At 38.7% G+C, this 23,250-nt stretch overlaps 1 protein-coding gene across 1 annotated transcript in view; it reads left to right on the forward strand.

Moving 5' to 3' along the window:
* The window catches only part of CNTLN (centlein), a gene marked incomplete at both ends in the record, with an annotated part of 190,581 nt that overhangs the window by 52,398 nt on the left and 114,933 nt on the right, over positions 1-23,250 (forward strand). Inside the window, 1 exon segment of the mRNA XM_082301670.1 lies at positions 11,897-12,059. Within this exon segment, the coding sequence (XP_082157796.1) occupies positions 11,897-12,059 (163 nt within the window).

Genomic DNA, 23,250 nt, shown 5'->3' on the forward strand with positions numbered 1-23,250 from the left:
TGTGCATACTGGGCTAGTGCTCTGTTTCTTGTGCATTCACAACTTCCTGTGTTGTGCGTATCTGTCAGTTTGCCAGCAAGAGGTTTTTTTAGTTTAACAGTAAATGTGTCTGTAGACATCAAGAGAATCGTTTTCTTCAGCAAATTAGCAGAGATCAGACTTTGAAGAAACATTGCAGTGTAACTCTGGTCCTACAGAATAAAAAGGTATTTCTGAAAATACTGCCATGTGTCAGTAAGAGTCTGCCACATAATTATGAGGTGTGGAAGATAAATTTTCTAGGACCAGAGAAAAAACAGGATTTACAGGATCCATCCTGCATAGTGAATGTCTTCAAGAAGCCACTACTTTTCTTCTTTGGCTTAATTTTTGCAAAGCACTCTTGACCTTACTAGATTTAACTTCAAACTTCTCAATTACTTGTAAAATGCATGTTCTTGTTTTATTTTTCATGTTTGCATTCAGTACAAATTTTCTGGATCTCTTTAGAGTCCCTAGTAACCTTTCCATTTTCATGTTATCAAACTTGGTGATTTTTGCTTTAAAATTATGCTAAATACTAGGGTCTAGAACTTTGTGGTCTGACACAGAGCTCTGGTGAAGCTCTGAACATCAGACTGGAGAGGTTTACTTGACATTTTGAGACTTGAGCCTTGCTGTCATAGGTATTGAGGAAATATTAAACTGCTTGCAAAGGTAGTAAAATCTACTCTAAAATGAATTTTAATTTCTTGCTCCTGTGTTTTTAGTGGAAATGTGAGCCATGTCTTCATGCTTTTGAATTGTATCTAGTCCAAAGGTATCCCTGATAATTTTCCAACTAATTTTTTTGTAATAATATTGCTAATCTTACTCCCCCACCCTGCCCACCACCCCTTCCAATGCAGTTGCTCTTAATTTTTGTGCTATAAGTTATGAGACAGTCAGGTTTTTACTCAGGTCTTAATTTGCTGCTCTTGGATTTTTCAGGTAATTCTCTGCTGTGTGCTGCAAACCATTTTGTAGTATTTATGCCTTTCCATGAGAAGTCATAATTTGTAGGACCTGTCACTGTGCTGTATTTTTAAACTGCAGGCAATGGAACCTAGAGATTCTTGAATTACCCCAAACCATCTTCTATTCCCTTGGTGACAGGGGCAGCTGCGGTGCTCAAAGTCCCAGTATATTTACTAAAATTGTGGTGGTGAAACAAAGTTAAGAAACATCGCTTGAAGTGATGGGTGTGTTTTTAATTCTGTTTGTAGCACAGTTATATAGCTTGTGGAATGACAATAGCTATTCATTTCATTTACGTCTCTAGGAAGCCACAGGTTACTCTAAAACCATTGGTAGGGGCATACAGGAACAGAAAGGTTTTATTTATTGTTATGTTTTAGGGATAGAAGGAAATGTCAGATTAGAGCACCAGAGCTGTCTCTACCCTTAGCAACAGTAATGACTTAAATATTGTTACTGGTAGAACAAGGTGTCAAATCTCTGAGTCTTTCTGCAGTCTGCTTTGTGGTGTCTTCATGTAGCATCAACCTTGCAATGCTGAGAGCAAAGTCTACTAAGGTTACCGTAACAACAGTCTTACTTCAGTGACTGAAATAATTTAGTAATGCTCTTCTGTTTTGACTTGAGAAAGACCAGACTGTTTTTTTAGCACAACCTTTCTTGTTGCTTGAAGAGTGCAGGTCTGTAAATTTCTTCTTTGCTCTTAAATGGAGTTAAAAGCTCTCAGTATTGTAGTGTGTTAGTTTATGGAAAATGTGGGGGTGGTGGAAAAAAGTAGACTTGAGTGTTTCAGCTTGGGTCTTGGCTGACAGTGTTGTTTTTTCAATTACTGTTGCTGATGGTGACTTTTTTCTTAAAATTGTGTTTCTTTGAGGTGTATAGTGTGTTGAAACATTTTATCAGCATGTGCTTGTTTTTACATCTATGTAAATCTATGTATGTACATGTTTACATGTAATTTATATTTTATGTGTAGATGTATGTATTTTATATATCTATATATATGTATAGACGCCTGTATACATGTATGGGTGTGTATAATGGCATTTATATTTTAGATGCCACTCATCATTGTTACATTTAATTAGTAATTTTTGGTTATTTCTTCTGTTCTGTGCTCACCCAGGACGAAAATTTTGCTGAGGACTTGACATCCTTATCCTGCTGCAGTGACAGACAGGTGTCTGTCTTGTAGGGTGTTTATTGTTTGCTGCTTAGAGTTAGCATGTTAATAAATATTTTGATCAGAAATTAATTTTTATCTTGTAACAGTTTTTTTGATTACCATGGGGTTGATTTTGAATACTTGGGAGCACAGGACAAGCAAATTAATAACAGAATCAAAGAAAATCACAGGGTGGCTGAAACTGGCAGATACCTCTGGAGACGGTGTAGTACGCTCCTTCAGCAGGTCTAGCCCTCTGCTCCGGCAGTATCAGCTACAGCAGGCTGCCCAGTACTGTGTCTATCTGAGTATGTCCAAGAATGGAGACTCTGCAAACTCTTTATGTAGGCTTTTCCAGTGTTTGGCCACTTTTAATGGATAAAAATATTTTTACTACTTTTAGCTGGAATTTCACTTGGTTTTTGTTGGTGCTTATTGCCTCTTTTCCTTTCACTGAGCACCACTTAAAAGAGTCCATCTGCATCTTCTTTCTAGATTGTCATCAGGTATTTATAGGTGTTGATAGTTCATTTGTCATTGAACTTTCCCTCTCCAGGCTGAGCAGACCCAGCTTTCCCAGCCTCTCTATGTATAGCAGATACTGCAATACTTTAATCATCTTTGTGGCCCTTCATTGAGCTCACTCCAGCCGTGTCTGTGTCTCTCTTGTACCGGGGAGCCCAGAACCAGACCCAGCACCAAGATGTGCCTTAAAACTTCTGACTAGAGGGGAAAGATCACCTCCCTTGCCCTGCTGGCAACAGTATCCTCTCTGCAGCTCAGGATGTCATGGCATTTAGCACAAGGCCACATTAGTATCTAATGGCAATTCAGGTGCCCCCCAGGGCATTTTCTGACAAGGTGCTATCCGGCTTGTCTGTCCCCAGATTGTACTTTTACACAGGATTATTACCCCTAGGGGCGGTAATTTGCACTTGTCTTTGTTGAACTTCATGAGGTTCCTGTCAGGCCATTTGTCTGGTCTGCCAAGGTCCCTCTCAATGGCAGCACAAACATCTGTTGTGCCATCCCCCTTTTTTGTGTCATCAGCAAAATTGCTTTGGTGCATTCTGTTCCATTGTCATTAATGAAGATGTTGAAAAGTTGTGGCCCCTAAGCTACTCCTTTAGTTCCTGGCCTTGAACTGGACTTTGTGCTGTTGATGACAACTCTTAAAACCCAGCAGTTCTACCAGTTCAAGGGAACTTTACCATCCACTTATCTAGCCTGTACCTCATCCGTCTGTCTATAGCAATTTTTGGGAGACTGTGTCAAAAGTCTTTCTTACTACAATCAAAAAGAAGAACATTCAGTGCTCACCCCTTAGCCACTGAGACAGTAATTCCCTCAGAGAAGGCTGCCAGGCCAGTTGGTTAGAGTGTGGTGCTAGTAACATCAAGGTCGTGGATTCAGTCACCGTATGGGCCATTTACTTAAGTTGTACTTGATGATCCTTGTGGTACCTTTCCAACTCAGAATATTCCATGAATCTGTGAATATTATTTCCCCTTATGACTCCCAGTGATCATCTTCTCCATTACATGGTCCATCACCTTCCAAGGGACTAATGTTGTAGTTGCTAGATTTAGCTTAGCAAGCTGCAGCTTTCCTGAGATCTCAGCAGGGCTGCTTAGGGCAGTGCGACCATGGTTGCCCTCCCGCGGTCCATTTCAGACGGCCCTGTGATCTTGCTCCGGCAGCTATCAGCGCTACAACCAGTGATGGCAAAGGAGGTGAGAAGGATCTCCCATGAGGGTTTGAGAGGACTTTTATCACATCTTGTCCCAATGACCCTCAGAGGCAGAGAGATCTCTGGTCTGGGTGCTGGGGGGTTTTCTCAGGGGCACAGGGGTGGTACATGGGCAGAGCTGGGGTACAGGAACCAATATGGAGAGCCTGAGGGAGTGCCCAGGGCTAGGGGCAAGGAACAGAGTGGGGAACAATCTGGGATAGGAAAAAGCCATGCGTAAACATATCACCACAGACTAAGATGTGGTTAACTGCTCTAGTTTCGCAGAACCTTCTTTTTGAACATAGGCCTCCCTAAAGAACTTGTATCCATATATGGCAGTGCTTCAGTCATGTGAGTTGTCCCACCTTGTCTTTGTGATCCCAATGAGTCCAGCAGGTGCAGATAGATCTCTCATTCCTCCTGTCATTTTCCATGGGGATGTGCTGTGCCCATTTGAACAGCAGCTTCAGATAGGCACCTGGTTATGCTTATTTCCATGTGGAAAATCACGCTGTCAAAGGCCAGTTTCCACAAAGGAGACAGAGGAGTCCTGCAAGAATCAACTTTATTGGAATAAAGGGAGAGCGTTCACTAGGCCATCCCCCTGTGGGGTCTCTCTTGGGTTTTTGGAAGACATGGCCTCCTTTTTTCCTAAACTCCTGACTGCATGTTGCCCTCGTCCTTTCCCCATTGGCTGAGGTACTAGGAAGGTACAGCCTTTCTGAATCACCCACTGCATATTCCCCCGTAAGAGTATCCCCCCCCACCATACTTCATTGCATGGCTGTTAGAATTGGCTTTAAGCCCACCCTGTGTGGAGAAGTTAATATTCATAAGTCTATTAAGCCTGCACATTTTTCCCTGAAGTTCAGACTGCACTCGGTTCTGCGACAAACTTGTGCAGCTTGATGTTTGTGAAGACCCCCACAGCCTTTTTTCCAGAACTTGGCTGATTCTTTCAGATTGAGTTGTTTGTGAAGACATTAACATCCATTTCTCCTATCACCAGGAAGACTCTTAAGAACCTCCCTCGTACTGTCAGCACTCTTATTTATGTGCATTAAGGTGAAGGTCCTCCCTGAACATTCCGCTGTTCACCACAAGGTCTTTTCTCTGCATATCCACTTGTCTGCTTTTGCTGGCCAGCCGAGGCCACAGCTCCCTCACTTGTCATTTCATCAACATCTTTGTTCCCTGCCATTCCTGTCAGGGTCCCTGCCATGTAGCCCTGGCAGAGGGGCCCTGAGGGCACAGGCACAGGGTTTCCCTGCCCCTGCTCAGCCTTGTTCCCCATTGGTTGTTTTGTGTTCCCTGCGCGGGCAGAAGGACCCTCGGGTCCTGTGACTGCAGCAGTTCCTGGGCAGATCCCGGCCATGTGGCTGGAGAAATAAACATCTCTCTGAAACATCTATCAAGAATCCATCCATATATATTTCTTTTCCACGGCCTCCTTGCTTGATATATCATGTTACAGAATCTTCACTGTAATAAATGGTAGAGAATTGAAAGCAGAACGATCCCTGATCCCTAAGGACAGAAAATTCGTGAGAAAAAACCAGTCTAGATCTCTCTCTTCTCACCTTGGTTTGGGTATTCTCTCTGGACTATGGAAGAATCATGGGAAGTGTGGCTCTCTGAACCACAGAAAGAAATGTATCTAGAAGTTAAAGGAATCCTTGAACAACAAAACAAGAAAGTATTTGTTCCGGGAGATCTAGAACATTTTTTTAACTGGCTTTTCAAAAATTTCTTCTATATTTCTTGAGACTTACTTTTTGATATTAATCCTCCTGGAACTAGTCTCGAGTGCTTTTGGTACGAGATCTTGTGTGAGATGAGGGATCAAACAAAACATGCATTAGTGATTGAACCGCTCCGTGGATGCCTTGTAATCACTGAAGCTCTTGAGGAGCATTTATATGGTCCCATTACCCCTATAGCAGAGGGTGGCCGTAATCCCATGGCTGAGGCCGCGTGGTCGCCATCCCAGGAGTGCGTGACTGCAGCCGTGCCAGCGGAGGTGCCTGTGCTGGATGCACCCGGCCCCCTCAGGAGCGTGCGCCTTATAGCAGACCCCATCCCTGTCTCGGGGTCCCCGGCCACTCAACCATGAGCAAGGGAGCGATGCCACAGGTGCCACAGGTGCCGTGGGCCATGAGCAGCAGAGAGGCGGCCCCCACGAGCAGCCAGGAACCGGGGGTCAGCGTGGCAGCCCGCTCTGAGCACACGGCTTGGAGAGCCCTGTGGAGGGAGAAGCGGTGGTTTCCATAGCGACACGAGAAGCTGCACAGTGCCAAGCTGAAACGGGGCTGCTCTCCAAGCAGCGTGGAGTTGGCGGAGCGGAACTGCTCGCAGGGCGCGGGGCCAGAGCCCAGACACGCCGGAGCAGCGCCGCTCGGAGGGCGCGGAGCAGCCGCAACGCAAGGGCCCGACAGAGACATTGGAGTTGGCGAGGCAGCAGCCATGCGGGACAAGCAGCCACTACAAACACGCAAGCACGTGATAGGAGAAGTTGTAGCAATGAAAATCACAAGAACTGTGAAATGGTACAATGTCAGAAACAACTATGGATTTATAACATGAGATGATACAGGGAAAGATTTATTCATCCATAGAACTGCCATTAAAAGGAATAACCCTAAAAATTACCTGCAAAGTGTAGGAGATGGGGAGGTTGTACAGTTTGATATAGTGCAAGGAAAGAAGGGTTTACGAGCAGCAAATGTTACTGGGCCTGGAGGTATTCCAGTCAAAGGCAGCCGTTATGCACAAAATGATAAACAATGTCCATCCCAGCAACTTCCCTACCCACAGCCTACTTTCCCCTTTTACCCTATACCCAATATGAACCCTTTCCTAAATTTACCCCATCCCCAGTTTATTCTTCATCCGTTTTTCACCCTATGGCTTCCCTATACAGTTCCCTTTCCCTACAACTCCTCTCTGATGCCAAGGGGGTAATGAAAAGGGGGAGGGAAGAAATTAAATCCTCTCCTGCATCAGTTTCCCCACAAAGCACACCCGGAGAGTCCTGTCTCCCTTCTGTCAGCCTTAAGATGTTCCAGAGAATCTGTTTGGACATTTAAAGACTCAGGAGGGTGACTTGTTTTGTTTTGAAACTGTCCTTGTTATCTCATGTTTATCCAGTTATTTTCAATGTTAAGTTTTAAATCTCTTTTGTTAAAAATAAATGGGTGAAATGTCAGGGTCCCTTTACCCCTGCCATGTAGCCCTGGCAGAGGGGCCCTGAGGGCACAGGCACGGGGTTTCCCTGCCCCTGCTCAGCCTTGTTCCCCACTGGTTGGTTTGGGTTCCCTGATAACGCCAAGGACCCTCGGGTCCCGTGACTGCAGCAGTTCCTGGGCAGATCCCGGCCATGCGGCTGGAGAAATAAACATCTCTGAAACATCTACCAAGAATCTGGTATATATATTTCTTTTCCACAGGCCTTGTTGTTTGATAACATGTGTTGCAGTTTCCCCGCTATAACAGGGAGTTTTAAATTAGGAATGTGTTACAGTGGATTCTGTAACACGATGTATCAAACAAGGAGGCCCGTGGACCGGAAATATCTATGGACAGATTCTTGGTAGATGTTTCAGAGATGTTTATTTCTCCAGCCGCATGGCCGGGGCTCTGCCCAGGAACTGCTGCAGTCACGGGACCCGAGGGTCCTTGCCCACGCAGGGGACACAAACCAACCCATGGGAACGAGGCTGAGCAGGGGCAGGGAAACCCCGTGTCTGTGCCCTCAGGGCCCCTCTGCCAGGGCTACACGGCAGGGGAGGGACCCTGACATTTCACCTGTTTATTTTTAACAAAAGAGATTTAAAACTTAACATTGAAAATAACTGGATAAACATGAGATAACAAGGACAGTTTCAAAACAAAACAAGCCACCCTCCTGAGTCTTTAAATGTCCAAACAGATTCTCTGGAACATCTTAAGGCTGACAGAAGGGAGACAGGACTCTCTGGGCATGCTTTGTGGGGAAACTGAGGCAGGAGAGGGTTTCTTCCATTTGTACCTGTTGGAACTCTAAACAACAATAGTTAATTTCTTCCCTTCCCCTCTTCATTCCCCACTTGGCATTGGAAAGGGATTTTTGGGGAAACAATTGGCAAAGGCATGGTTTTGCGAGGGAAACCATGGATGAAAAAACGGATTGGGAATACACTGGGGGTAATAGGATATAGGGTAAAAGGGAAAGGTGGGATTAGGAAAGGGAGACTGTAGGGGGGGCTTATAATGGAGATATTGTCTAACATGACTACGATTTTTTGCATATATACTGCCTTTTACAGGAACACCATCAGGCCCAGTGACCTCTGCTGCTTGTAACCCTTTTCTACCTTGCACAATTTTGAATTCCACCACCTCTCTATCTCCCAAGCTTGGGGATGCATTTCTCAGGGTTATTCTTTTTAATAGCAGTTCTATGAACGAATATGTCTTCTTGGTTGTCACATCTTGTTATAAAACCATAATTTTGTTTAACATTATACCATTTTACTATTCCTAAAACCTTAGCTACGGTGATTTTTTCCTTTTTCGGAGTGGCTGCTGTTTTCCGTCTCGCTGCGTTTTTGCTTTCTCTTTCATTTTCGCTCACTCCCGCATTGGAGCTGCCAGAGCTGCTGGGGCCGTGGAGGCTGCTCGTGCCTGCGCGCTCTTCCTGGGGTCGCATTTGGGGCCGCATGGGCCGGGCCAGGCCGCGCTGCTCAGCTCCCCGCGCGCCGCCGCCTCTGCTCTCAGCTGCGCTGCCGCTGCCTGGGGCTGCGCCCACGTCTTGGCTGGGCCTCCGGGTGACGAGCCCCCCGCGCTCCGCTCCAGCGCGCGTTTCGGCTGGGTGCGGCTCCGCTCTGCCACCAGCCACTGCCGCTGCCCACCACCTGCGCGCCGCCCCTCTCAGCCGGGCGTTCCCGGGGCGTCACTCCTCCCACACGCGGGAACTGCCTCGCTGCTGCTCGGAGAGCGCTCGGTCCATGTGGGAGAGGCCGCACGGTCCCTGAGCCAGGCTTCCCTTTGCCAGGACACAGCTGACATTGCTCAACAGTCTCGGTAATTAAATAATATTCACAAAAATATTCTTCCATCGGCATATATTTTGACTCAGAAATTAACGGTGTTCCAGAAGTCTTTGGTAAGAATTAAATCCCAAGAAATGTAGAAGAAGTTCTTATATAACCATGAAAGGAAATGTTTCAGTTCTTTTTGGGCTTGAATTAAGCTAAAATTTATAAACCATTGCTCGAGAATCTTTTCAAGTTTAAGATAAATGTCCATATGTGGCTCGGAGAGCCAAGAGTCTTTCCACAGTTCCTCCATAGTTTAGAGATGGAACAGCAGAACAAAAACAAGAAGAGAAATCCAAAGTTTACTCACAAATCAGTCATTGTAGGGATCAGGGATTGTTCTGCCCGCATTACCTACCATTTGTTACAGTGGGGATGCTGTAACACGTGTGTATCAGACAGCGTGGCCTGTGGAAAAGAAATATATATGGACCGATTCTTGGTAGATGTTTCAGAGATGTTTATTTCTCCAGCTGCATGGCCGGGCTCTGCCCAGGAACTGCGGCAATCACGGGACCCGAGGGTCCTTGCCCGTGCAGGGAACCCAAACCAACCAATGGGGAACGAGGCTGAGCAGGGGCAGGGAAACCCCGTGTCTGTGCCCTCAGGGCCCCTCTGCCAGGGCTACATGGCAGGGGGAGGGACCCTGACAACTCCCCTCATTGATTTGGCTCATCGTTATCAGTGGTGCTTATTTCTGTGTATTTATTTGTACTGCACATTGCTACTGAATAGTACCTGCTAAGGTTAGCAGAATTTCCATATTGCTCTGTAAAAATGAAATAAATGAAATAAAAGAAAGTTCCCCCATTGACTTTCAATGTAAAAATAGTGCCTCATTCACTAAAGAGGAAAGCAGGTTAAAGTACAAGTATGAATAAATCAAGTTGGATTTTTAAAATGTGTTGTAACTGAACTGTGGCTGAGTTTCCTTACACTTAAAAAGCCTTGAATTTAACACAAGCAAACATGTTAATGTGTTCTGACTGTGCTGTGGTTCTTGTGTGGCTGCAAGGTTTCGCTTCTCCCTCCCACTGCCTCCCCTTAAGGATATAGCTGGAAGTCTGATAAAGTCAACAAAAAAGATTTCCATTGACCTTAATACAGTTTGTGGGCCGACCATTAGAGAACACATAATACTGCATTCTCAGGTGACAGGCACAGATAACTGCATTGATGTTTGCATACAAATTAAAGTACTCTTTAATATAGCAGACCATTGAGGTCTGCTTGAGGATTCAACATTATCCCATGTTTTTCCCTTCCACAACCAAATGAAGATCTGATGGGAGAACCTGTGCAAAATTAATACAATCTCTGTTTTAACTGCAGTGAAAAGATTTGTCATTTTCTACTGTATACACACAGGGAAATTAAACAGGTGCATGTTTGGAAGCTCATTGTACAGCTGTCAGAAAGCACTAATATATCACCCTGTCCTTATTTTTGCTGTTGTACTTCTGAACAGAATTAAATTACTAAGTATGCAATACATACTGCAGTGGTACTTTCTTACATCAGGAGTCTTTAATGTACCTTTACCCTTGTTAACTTTGGGGAACTAACTGCTTAACAATTCATTCAGAACAGTAGGACTTAGTGTTAAGTCCTAGTAAGCACGGTTAGCATGTTCTTAAGTGTTATCCTGTGTTGCTGTGTTAACAGGCCTTCAGAAATGGTGCCTTTTAACAAAATAAAACTGTCTGACTGTTGTATTGTAGATGTAATTTAAATTCTTGTATTCAGTTGTATCTATATTAAGTAATCTTATTAATTAGTGGCATAGGTTTTAAGAAAACAATTTTGGGAACTTCCCTTAAAATTGTTTATTTGTCATTCTGTGTTTTCCCTGGAAGAAAACAGTGAAGTTGGTATTGGCTGCTTACTTTTTGTACGCTAATCTTTGCCTGGACATCTCCAGCAGTATTAGAAAAATTCAATGATAACTCCTGTTGTTAATGGTAGTTCTAGTCAGAGAAATCTTATGTATGTGTTAGAGGTTACAGAGACAAATCTTTGAAGAAATAAGGAAGAAAATTAGTTGGAGTGCTAAATATATATTTTGGTATCTGTATGTAATACTAGTGTGAAATGCACTTGTGAATTAAAAAAGAATTAAGTAGAAAATATATAAACAGGGATACTGTACTCATCAGGGATCATCTGTACTTTTAATATATTTTGCAGAAAATACTCAAAGTTTTAATCATTTTTAATAGTGTTACTATACTTTGATCTTAATTTAGAAAATCCATCAGTAGTACAGTAAAATTATCAACAAAGCTGGTTCTATTAGATCTATTCTATGGTTGCATTACAACATCATTCCTATTATTGTCTTCATAGGGCTTTCATTATGTTATATAATACGCACCAAAGTTTTTGCTTAGTTTGTTTATGGTTGTTGCAATATGCCGTACCTGCAGACAAAAAGTAATTTATCAGCAGACATACTTCGTGTGTCTAGGGAATAGATGCATTTCAGAAAAAAACTTGCTTCACACATACTCTGCAAGTTCAGGAAAAAAGTTTTATCTTTTTCTGATTGTTCTAGGTAAAAAAAAATTAAACTTATATACAGTTGATGTGTTCTGCATATTTTACATTTTGACATGAACTGCTAAAGAGTTAACTGAATATTGATGAGAAAACAATGCAGTAGTGAAAATTCATTTATTTTAGAGCAGTTAAAGCATTACAGGGAAATAGAAATGCATTCTATTTTGAAAGTTGACTGTTTTGTAGATATTTCTCAGAAGAATATGGTAAATATTTTACATGTAACTTAGAGTGTTTGTAAGGCAATTGACAGAAAAAATAAATGAAGATAGGAAACTCATTACCTACAATAAAATTATTAGCATACAATTTTTTAACAGAGGTCATTGTTCTTTTTCTTAATTTCTCTTTATTCCTTGTTTTGCACAGGAAGGAGTTAGAGGAGCTGCCAAATCTTTACAGACAAAACACTGAAGATACAACACAGCAGGCTGAGCTGATAAAGCAGCTACAGACTCTCAATACTGATACAGAAAAAGTGCTGCAAGACCGAGAGTATGCTCACACAGCTAAAACAACATCATATCAAAAAGTATGTTATTCTGCTTTGTGATCTTAGGGTTCATTTTAATATCCATCTGTTCAATATCAATGGAAAGAGTAATCAAAGCTCTTTGTAGTGTTGCATCCTTTAGATCTCTGGCTTTTTATTATTGCCAAAAGTAGCTGAGTATCAGAGTTTATTGGCCTAATTGCATACCAGCATATATGGCCCCTTTCATACATTGAATTGATCAGACTTAAAAATCAAGATTATATTTCATCTTAAGAAAAATAGGATTGGATTGCCAAGCATATAAATTTCTTTATCTAATCTGGTGTTAACTATGGTTTTCTTCCTCTTCTGAAGGATGGGAGCTTTCAATTACTAAATTCTCCAAATTGATGTTCATAGTTTAGGGGAAGATATTCTTTTCATTTGTAAACAAAGTATTTGTGCGAATCACAAAGAATTTTAGTGGTTTAAGATAAAAAAACCTGCTCTATAAAAATTAACTGGAAAAATTATTGGTATAATATCTTTTGAAATGGTTGACTAGTTCACAAAGCTGGAACAGTATGTACATTTGCAGAACAATTTCTTATCTTTGGTGATGTCAGGGGCACTACTCAACTTGTTTTAGGTTTATGAAATTATGTATGTTTTTCAATCTGTAAGAAATAGAGAAGATATATTTGCTTGCTTTTTAGAAAGATTAGGAAGGCAGAAGGCAAAGAAAGAATTTGTATAGACCACTTTCACATGCCTTCTTGTATCTTGGAACTACTTTCTGGAGTTGTGTATTGCTAGTGCTTTTTCCCAAAAACTTTTTCTTCCCTTTGTCATCTTACTCAGAGTATGCAGTTTGTAATAAAATTGTGAAGCTAGGCCTGAGTCAAACCAGAATCAGTACTGGGTTTCTAAAGATGTGTTTGGTTAGCATTTTACAGCTCATAGGGCCCAGCACATTCTTGTCTACTTGACACTGTACCATGTGATGCAGTTTGCTGAGGTAATTATAAATGTTGTGGAATACCAGCATAAAGAGCTGCTGCACATCAAAAGGAGTGCAAAAAAAAAAACCCCAAACACCTAAAAAACTCTACAGTTTATTTGACTGCAGTGATGATAGATATTAAATCTCTTCTGCACTGCAATAGTAGCCCAGTCAAGCTACAGGTAGACTTTCCATCAAAGTTGTTCAGAACATGTACAAGGCAGGGGGAATTTATCCAGCTGGGGCAAGACAGAGTAAATTCTAGAACGAAAAAAAGGGAATATAGGTGTCAGGAGTTGCTAGATTTTTATTTTTCATTCTGCAGTCAGTGCTTCTGAAGGTGTTAAATGGATCCTTTGAGTCACTCAAACAAAAAGGAAACCAAACCAAAAAAACAAAACCATAAAAAAACCCCAAACAAACAAAAAAACGAAAAACCCCAACAAAACAAAACAACACAACAAAAAAAAGCCCAAAAAAACCCAAACCAAAACAAGCAAACAAACAAACAAAAACCAAACCAAATAAAAAAAAACAACAAAAAACAAAACAAACAAACAAACAAACAAGCAAACAAACAAAAACAAACCCAAAAACCAACAAAAAAGGTGACAAAAGACAGTAGGAAGTGTCTTCACTGGTGGCTGTAAAACCATATTCTTCCAGACAAGTTCTATGACAGTACAATATGAAAGAAAGTAAAACTGGATTTTCATTAGACTGTTTTAAAGCATGACAAAACTCTTTATATAGGTTACTTTACCTTGCATAATAGTGATTTTGCCAGTATTTCTTCAGTATGGGAAAGAGTTTGATCTGTCCTTTGAAAAATAGTTGCTGAAGTAATATGTAAAATGATGGGTATACTGATATAGCTATAGGGTCAAGCCTCTTCTAATCTGGATTTGGTTCAATATTCAGGATTGCTTCAGAAAGCTGGTTCACAGTTTTTAGTCAGTCTTAGGCAGGACTTAAAACTTCTACCTATCTTACCTTATAACAAGAATAATGTGGTTTAGAAGATAAGTCCTAATTTTTGATAGCTGCCAAATACTTCCAACTTATAAAAGACCCTAAAATTTGCTGGTTTGGAGGTGTTGAGTTCCATATTTTTTAACATGAAGGAGTAAGGTTTGCCTCTTAAACCACTAAAAGCCAACTCAGGTCTGCTAAAAAATTACTATTGTGGAACTGCTAAGTTGTCTTTTTGTAAAATATCGTACCTGAAAAAACATGGGAAAAAAAGAGAAAAAAAGGTGAAAAAAGGAGTAAGTAAAGTTTTTGAAGTCAGAGTGGAATAGATCTAATGTTTGTGGTAAGTTGAGTTGAGAGAACTTTGGAAGGGGAAAGGAATTCCTAATCATGACAGTCCTATTACGTATTTCTAATCAGAACTGTATAAAACAGCCAACTGTAATTGCTTCGAAGTTACATGGATTTTTTGAATCACAAGATATGCAGTCCTACCAAAGTCACAACAGGCTTTTGGAAAACTCAGCATCTCTAGAAATTGTACAAATGTCTTTTTTTTTGCTTGACTGAGGGAGGAACAAACTACTGCAGACAAATCTGTGTTCGGTTTGTCTTCCCTCCATTAATAATATGCAGTCTGCAACAGCTAGATAAGGATGTGTCAGCTATTCCATAAATATAGTCACAAAGGAATATTCTCCTACTTCTTCAAATGGCACTGAGCCTATCAGCGTGTACATCCTATGATATATTGTCCCTTACAGCAAGATCAATGACCTCTCTGTTAGTGGTCAGATAGGCACAATGTGCTATAGCTCAGGCAGTATGGTTGGCTCACATATTCAAAGTTCACGTTAACAGGGTACCATTGAGAAAAACAGATCTTTGTGCTGATATTAATGTGTAGTATGAAACAGTAGACTGGAAAAAGAAAAAAATATTTCTGATAAATCTAAGATCATAAACTTGCATTGGATTATATGTAAATCCATCGGGCACCACAAATTCTCTTTCAAGTCTAGCTGTAGTGAGCAGCATGTAAAGATCTGTAATCCGTTTTATCAGGTTGGGTTGACTTGACATACCTTTTTCCTCTAAGTACAAATTTTAAGGATTTTGTATTCTACAATAACACCTTTACATTAGAGCTTTTATGGAAACAAATTGATGTCTACTTCATATTGCAGCTGTAGTTCATATTCTCAAGGATAGAGAATATTTTTCTAAAATGTGTAGCATCTGCTTTAGTGGTCCCAAATGCTCTGGGGACTTCATTCCTATGCTGGATTTAATGAGACTCAATAGATTTGTCCTCACCAACAATTTCAAGGTGGAGAGATTTCAATCAATACTAGGGATAATAAGACAAGAAGAGATTCTGAAGTCCTTCACCAGCTTATCACAGTTTCCTGAAATTTACAATTTAAGGCCTTTGTTTTTATAATGAAGTACTTTTGCTTGATCTGATGTGGCCATTAGGATCCATGTTAATCATACTGATTAGATGTTTTTCAGTGGAAGACTTTTTAGTGGAGTGAAAAGACCATTGTCATTCAACAGGAAATGATAATTTATGTCCTGGAACTCAGCTCTCAAATAGAGAATACTATGAATAGCAGTACCGTGCATGTCTGTGGATGAAGAAAAGGAATGCACAGTTAGTCTAATTAGACTATTTAGATTTAATAATTAGAAAGCACAGTAAGAGTTTCCAGTTATGAGGCATTGCAGAAATCTGCATCAAGTGCATCAGCAAATAGTTAAAAATAGAAACGTGACAGATACATTTTCAGATGTTAATTTCGTACCTGCATTTGCTTTTGCTAGTCCTTCTCATGGTGTCTTCTAGAAGTAGTTTGCTTTGCTTCAAGCCCAAGAAATTGTCATCAGAACATCGAGTTACTGTGTTTACCATAACAAGGTTAAATTTTACACTTCTCATATTTTTTGTAACTGCAGCAACCTTTAAGCATAGTTAAAAATAAATGTGTTATGCAAGCAGTATTAAAGTCTAAAAATAAATACTAAACCTATACAGATCTCTAAATGCTAGTGATAGTGCAGGTTCCTATTCAAATTGGAATGGAAAGCCTAAGTTCTTTCTCACATGATAAGGCAGGGGAGAAACTCTATGTCCAGTCAAATATGCCGAAGCCCACATAAGTAATAAGTGTGTTGTCATTTTCATGTCTACTTTGGAAAAGTTTTGAGGAATTCAGATCTTTAGCAGATTCCCACACTTTAGTTCAAGCTCAGATACTGTTTTCTATTAATAAAAAAATGTGTGTTAATTAAGGTAGTCTTTGTTTCTTGTATGCCAAACACCAGTACACTTGGTCACATTCCAGCAAGTAGATTTTGGCACCAGATGTTCTTACAGGTTAAAGCTGAAGACATCCTGGGTTAGACTGAGTCTGTTAGGGTGATACTAAATTGTGCACTCACAGGCAATGATTGTCATGCTTGGAAGACCCTGTACTGATATTCTTACAGCACAGTAGTTCCTGTGTGTAATGGTGTAGAATGATATCTGCAGAATATTAAAATATTTGGGAGGGAAAAAAGTGAATATAAATAAAGTAAAACTAAACATCATGAATGTGCTATGCATAGTCTGTGTGGACTGTTTCTTCACCTTCACCCTAGAATTTCTTCAGCTGATTTCTGCCCTTGTCCTTTTCAAGTTCTCATAAAAAGCATGGGTCGTAACATGGATTTCTGTGATGGTGTTGTAATAATTTCCATTTATGGTTTTACTGTGTCTTAATTTAGACTAACTTTTTGAAACTTACATCATTACTATATGTTCAATATTACAGTATGTTTGGGTTCATAAGCAACTGGATGTGGCACTTAGTGCTATGGTTTAGTTGACGTGATGGTTTTGGTCAAAGGTTGAACTTGATGGTCTTGGAGGTCTTTTCCAACCCTAGTGATTCTATGATTCTATTTACTCGGGTCTCTGTAATACGCTTTTTTAGGGTGTGAGAATTGTGATGAAACATTTAATGTGGGAGAATACTTGTTTTATACACAGTGCATATATTACATTTTTTAGATGGATCTACCTTAGTGTTAGTTCCTCACCGGAAATTAAGAAAGGTTCCCAAATGGCCCTGTTCTTGTACTTCAGTTGATATCATAGAAAAGTTCATGACAGTATCAACTAAATACCTTTTGGACCATGAAACTGAAAAATGTACCCCGGCTATTAGCTGGCGTTTAGTGCATAGGAGCAATCTAAACCTACTTTGAAATAATTCCTGTACACTTGTTAGTGTTGGTAATTATTTTCAGCTGTTTCACTCTGCAGGTTTTTTTTTTTCCAACTGTGCTTTGTTTCTGGCTAACATACCATCCAATAAATAGCATGGGTTGGTTATTTAGTTTTACTAGGGTTTTTTTTAGTTTCTCAGCTTTTCTTGGTCTGACCTAAGATAATTTTGCCATCACACGTATGCAATGTATGTCAGTATTTCCTCATCCCACCATTATTAGGCTGTGAGCAGGCATTACAGTCCCATCTTTTATTTCTGCAAGTCTTGGCTTTGGTTTGGCACTTTTTGCTTACTTGTTGGCATTATGTTTTCTGTTTCAAGTAACTCTTCAATGGTGTACCAAAACAGTGTTTTCTGATGAAATCAGGTAAATCAATACAGGAAATTGTTCGGCTAGCTGAGAAATGTGGAATACTTTATTTTTTGTATAATTCAGCTAAATTACTTGCCTTTCTGACTGATGAATAATGCTCTTGTGTCATATAGACTAGATTCATTACAGTATACTGATTTCTGATATCTTTAATCTTTTCTCATTTGTTTTTAAGCATCTTCACCTGTAACAATCTGTGCTGCCTGTCAGAGAAAGGACAGCTATAACATGTTAAGAAGAAATTCTTAAAGTACAGTCAATCAGCAATTTTTGCAGAGCACTTGTGTTTTGCTTGCTGGGGCTTTTTTTTTTCTGCTATCAAATGTCGTAAGATGTTGTAAGGAATTACTTAAAATATATTCCTTTTTATCTTACAAGCATAATTTTTTTTTTTAAGTTTTGGGGATTAAAACGTTTACTGGGTAAATCGCATGTCCTGTTTGGATTCTAATAAGGTATAACCCATTCACATACATACAGTCAAGATTCCACTGGTTTTTTTGTGAAGTTTGCTAGTTCTGAGATAAATGACATACAATATGTTTGATTTTCTTTTGGCTATTCTATGCAATGTTCTGTCTCTAGTCCTCTGATCTCTGTTTTACATCTTGTTTCTCTACACCTGACTTTATTAATGGTTGACATCATGCTGTGTAATTCTGGGTATTTTGGAATGTGCTTACTCTGCAATGTGATTAAATATGGTGCCTCTCCTAAAATCGGGTCAGAAATTAGCATTAAACGCAAAATAATCCAGTGTAAATATTAAGCATTTATTTGATCTACAAAACAGAAAAAGAAAAGATGAGGAGCCACATGGAAATTTGGAAGCTGTTCTGGTTATCTGTGTTATTTTCTAACAGATTATTTCTGTTTTTAAATTTCCTGATGCTAAATTCCTTTAAAAAAGGACCTGAGTATTATCAACTACTATTGAATAGTACATTGGTGTTGTTTAAAAATTATATAAACCTTAGTTTAAAAAGATGAATAGTGTGAATATGGTTTTTACACATAGATTTAGCTAGCTTTATGTTTGAACATGTTTTTTGTTAGTACTGTTTTCAAAGCAGGAAAGGTTGGAAAAGTTTATGCAAGTCAAAAGACAAGCTATTTGTCTTGTCCTGACAAATGCTGACTACCAAAAAAACCCATTAGCTACATTAGGGGATGTGGCTGCCAACTAGGAAAAAGCATCATATTTTTGATGTTCTCCATTCATCTTACTAGGATGCTACCTTTCAGATACTATAATTACAACCACTTAAGTACTGCTAGTCATAAAACCAGCAAATTGTCATAGCAGTATGATCTAGCTAATGAGCTTATATAGTTATAGCTGGAAGTAACTGTGTCTTGATGTTCCGTTCATTTGGAAGGACATTATATAAAAATGCATGGTTTTGATAAATGAACTGTTTATGTTCCTTTGAGATACTTATTTCCATAAGAAATTGGCTAATCTTGAACTTCCACTTCTAGAGATGAGGTAAGCATTCTTAAATACAAATATGAAAGAAAGATCTGATAGGCACAAAAATTTCAATGCAAGTGTTTAATGACTTGGATTCATTTGAAATATCAATCTATCTGGACTTTGAATTAATTTTGCCTGAGAGACATGATCTCTGATCTGCCTTGGAAATAGCCAAGAAGTAATTCACTTTGTCCTAAGTGGATTTTGAGAGCCCATGGGAGTAGAAAATGATAGGAAGAATGAAAGGCTGATTATTGTTTCCAAATTTCTCACAAAATGTTAGGTAGTTTCCCAATCTAAAACCTGTGATCATTTTTCAAAGGCTTTAACTCCTAAGTGATATAAACAAATGAAAGGGAGAAAGAATTGTATCACTTAAATAAAAGTGACAACACAAAGAGTAAAACGAAGAGTCATTCTTGCATTCTGCTGTAACAAATACCACAAATTTTGTTAACATGAAGTCTTGCTCTGGTTGAAAGCCTGGAGTATGCCTCTTGGGAATGTGTCATAATGCTCATTTTTGACTGGATTTTGATTACAGCCAAATTTCCCATCACCAACTTTACTATCGTGTATAAATTTCAGAAAGGTAATTATTATTGTGTTGGTTGCACATCAGGGGTTTCTGGAGGGAAAAAACAATGATTACCTTCTCTGACTTGTTAGATAGCCATAATTCTGGTAATTTGTGAAATTCCGAAGTCAAACGTCATTAAGAGGAACCTTCTAGCTCATTCAACTGTCCCTTGACTGCAACATCAGAATACAATGGATTTGGAATAAAAGCTTGGTTAACAAGACACCAAAGCAGTGTGGACACCTATTAGTTCCCCTATAAAAATTTTTAAGCAATCATTCTTAAGAAGAGAAGTTGGTTTAAGTGCAAATTAATTTCTGCTGTGAAATACTGATTTCTTGAGCATGTTCAGATTAATGCCTTGCTGAAAGTTCAGCGTGTGGGCCATGCTAACAGTCCGTCTACACAGTAATGTATCTTCTTCATATACTGAGCAGCTAGGAATATAATACATCAGTGTTGCATGTGTTAGAAATACATCAGTGTTGCATGTGTTTTTCCTGGATTTGAATTTTCTTTCTGTTCAGATTATGTCTAGTCAGGCAAAACCGAGTTTTTTGGTATTGGCTTTGTTAGCAAGAGTATCTCTGTTTTCTTCCATTAAAGGTAAAAGATGCCTTTTAAAAAGATAGTAATCTTAATCTAGTCAATGTGGCGCTTGGGTTGGTGAGAACAAACTTTTGGTTCATTTCATTTGGCTATTCTGGTAATGTGTATGATGAAAAATTTCAATCTGCCTTACAGAAAATTTCTACTTACATGTTACTATGTATGCATTTAGTCATACAGTTAGTATACCATAACTATTAACCCTATAAATAAAAAATTTACCAATATATTTACTGAACTGAAGCAGCCAGTGCCTTGACTCCTACTTTTAGTACGTGTGCAGACACCAAAGACAATGTCACCAAAGAGGTGTTACTTGATCAAAGAACAGTAATTAACAGGCATGTAAACGTTTCCATTTGTAACTAGCATTTGACAGGTATGTGTGTTTTACCTAATGCAGAATTCACTTGTGCTTTTATAGCAGTATCATAATTTCTGATTATGAAGTTTTTAAAACTAGTCAGAATAGAAAATATCAGTAAAACAATGGAAGTACATAGACTGCACATAGATGGAATTTAAGATTATTAGACAAAAAAAAAGCAGATTTTTGACTAAAATAAAAAGTTAGATTCATATGAGAAATACATAAAGAAAATATTTCAAAACTGCACTATTGTTGCCTTGCAAAAGTCCATCAAGATGTGTTTTCAGAGTATGGCTTTTTACATTAGTTTTTAATGGTTTTTAACATTAGTTTTTCAGTGATTTCAGTTTATTAGGCTTATGTAGTAGAGTCTTTAAAATACTGAATTTGGCTGAAATATAAATGGTAAAAGAACTTAGCTGGACAGGGTAACTCTAGTTTATTTTGGCAGTTCTAGATTTAGTCCAATATACTTATATTGCAATGTGAATATTTGAAGTCTATGTTTGAGCTTAATTTTCTGTCTTGGTTGTGATACAGCATAAAAAAAGGCAGATATCCCATTGTAAGTGTGGTGCTGTAAATTCCATTTTACAGTTTTTGATCATTTCAGTTGCTGAAACATTCCTGACAAAATGCTTTTTACATTACAATTATTTTGTCTTTACTGTTAGAAAACCTATTAATTTATATGCAATAAAAACTTCTCAGTCTTGCACCCTCTATGGGTCAAAACTTGACAGAATTGTCTTCCAGTTTTTAGAAATATTCAATTCATTAAAAAAAAGAATTAAAGTCGTCACAAAGATGTCAAAATGTAATTTTTAAAGGAACTAACAAATACTGTAGTAAAAAGGTATTTGTAGTAGGCAAGATGAAATCATAGTGGATATTATTGCTGTGTAACACTAAAACACATTGAGAAAAGCAAGAGATTTATCACTGTTTGCTTGAAGGCTCAGGCTTTGGAGAAAGTAATATGGAACTGAAATTGACCAATTTACGTGACACAACATGCTGAGTAAATAATTAGGCTTTAATGATGGAAAATACCAATAACATTTTTCAAATGGTTGTATTCCCCTAACTGCAAACTGTCTGTTATTTTGAGATTATTACCCTTATAATAAGGACAAGTATAAATTATAGCTTGCAAAGTTTAATTTGTTCCATGCTCAGATATGTAATAGAAAAGTAACAATATTTATTAGAGTTTGAAACACATAGGTAAGTATAATTTTAACTTTACATGTGCATCACATGGGATCTTCAATATTAATGAGGTAATTTAAATTTTTGTTATATTTTAATATCAAATTAATTATGGTAGCTTATAGCTAAATACTTTTAAAAAAACTACTACAAGTCTGTGTCAGGTTGTTTCTCAGTCAGAGAAACAGTAATAATTTGTTACTTTCCAGACATGTTTTCGTATACTAATGTGTTGTGCAACTGTATTTACAATGTTTTGTATACATGTTTTTAAACAAGATGCAAAGGAGAAAATACAGGTATTTTTTTAAGGATTATTATTTTCCAAAAAGTCTATAAAGTCTTTGAGCTGCACACATGCTGAGGTAATGCACATATAAGGACTGTGCACTGAGTGATTCTTGGCCTCAGAAAAGCTGTGTGGCGCTATAACTTGTCTAATGAAGTCTGTGAAGTCATTGTTGCTGGGATCGCAGTACACTCGCACTTGATCACCATAAAATGCAATTTCAGTTGTATCTGGGTTTGTTTTACTATGACAGTTTGGAATTTCACCTGCAATGTTGTATGTGTGCCAGGATGCAGGCATGTGGTGCCTGTAAAACAAGGAACAGTGGTTTTGTGCAGCTTTTGAAATTCCTTTTTAAAGAAGGAAAGAAATGCAGCGTACCTTAGGGAGTAGTGTAAGTTTTGAAAAGTAATCTACATCCTGTTCCACAGTGCTAAAAAGATAGAAAGAAAAAAAAGAAGCAGATTTGAAGAATAGTTTCATTTAGTTTAGTTTGACATTCCATATATCTATTTTCAATGTACAAGAATCAAAAAGGACCAAGATACTGAAAATGTGAGGTTTATAATGCAAAGAGCAACTCAACTTTAACTACTCTATAGTGGCACTATTCATGCTGCTATAATAAAACTTAAGAACGTTTAGTGATTTTTTTTTCTCTACAATTATTCAAAATTACATTACCCTTACTGAAAACTGAATGGCTTTTAGTGGATTAATTAAACTGTAGCTGGTTTGCCATCTGGGTGCTGCTTGTTTAGCTGCTTTCTCACAGAAAGATTTTTCACTGAATAAAGAATATTTTTTTTTGTTAAAAGACAGCTGCCAGACAATCATTTTTAGAATAGAAATGATACATGGACTATTAATTGTTATCAAGTTAAGTTTTGGGTTATGAAGGGGAAACTACTTGGACATTTCTTTCCAATTTTCAAATTTCTTTTCATTCATCCCCACACACCCCATATCCCCCTCATTCCACGTTGCAAAATGCACAGGCTCTTGAAATATAAAATCTGTTTATAAATGTACGAGAAAATAATTATATTTTACAGCAAGATCACCCATGACATTATGTTGGAGTC

Source organism: Coloeus monedula, assembly GCF_965178545.1.
Source record: "Coloeus monedula genome assembly, chromosome: Z".
NCBI lineage: Eukaryota > Metazoa > Chordata > Aves > Passeriformes > Corvidae > Coloeus > Coloeus monedula.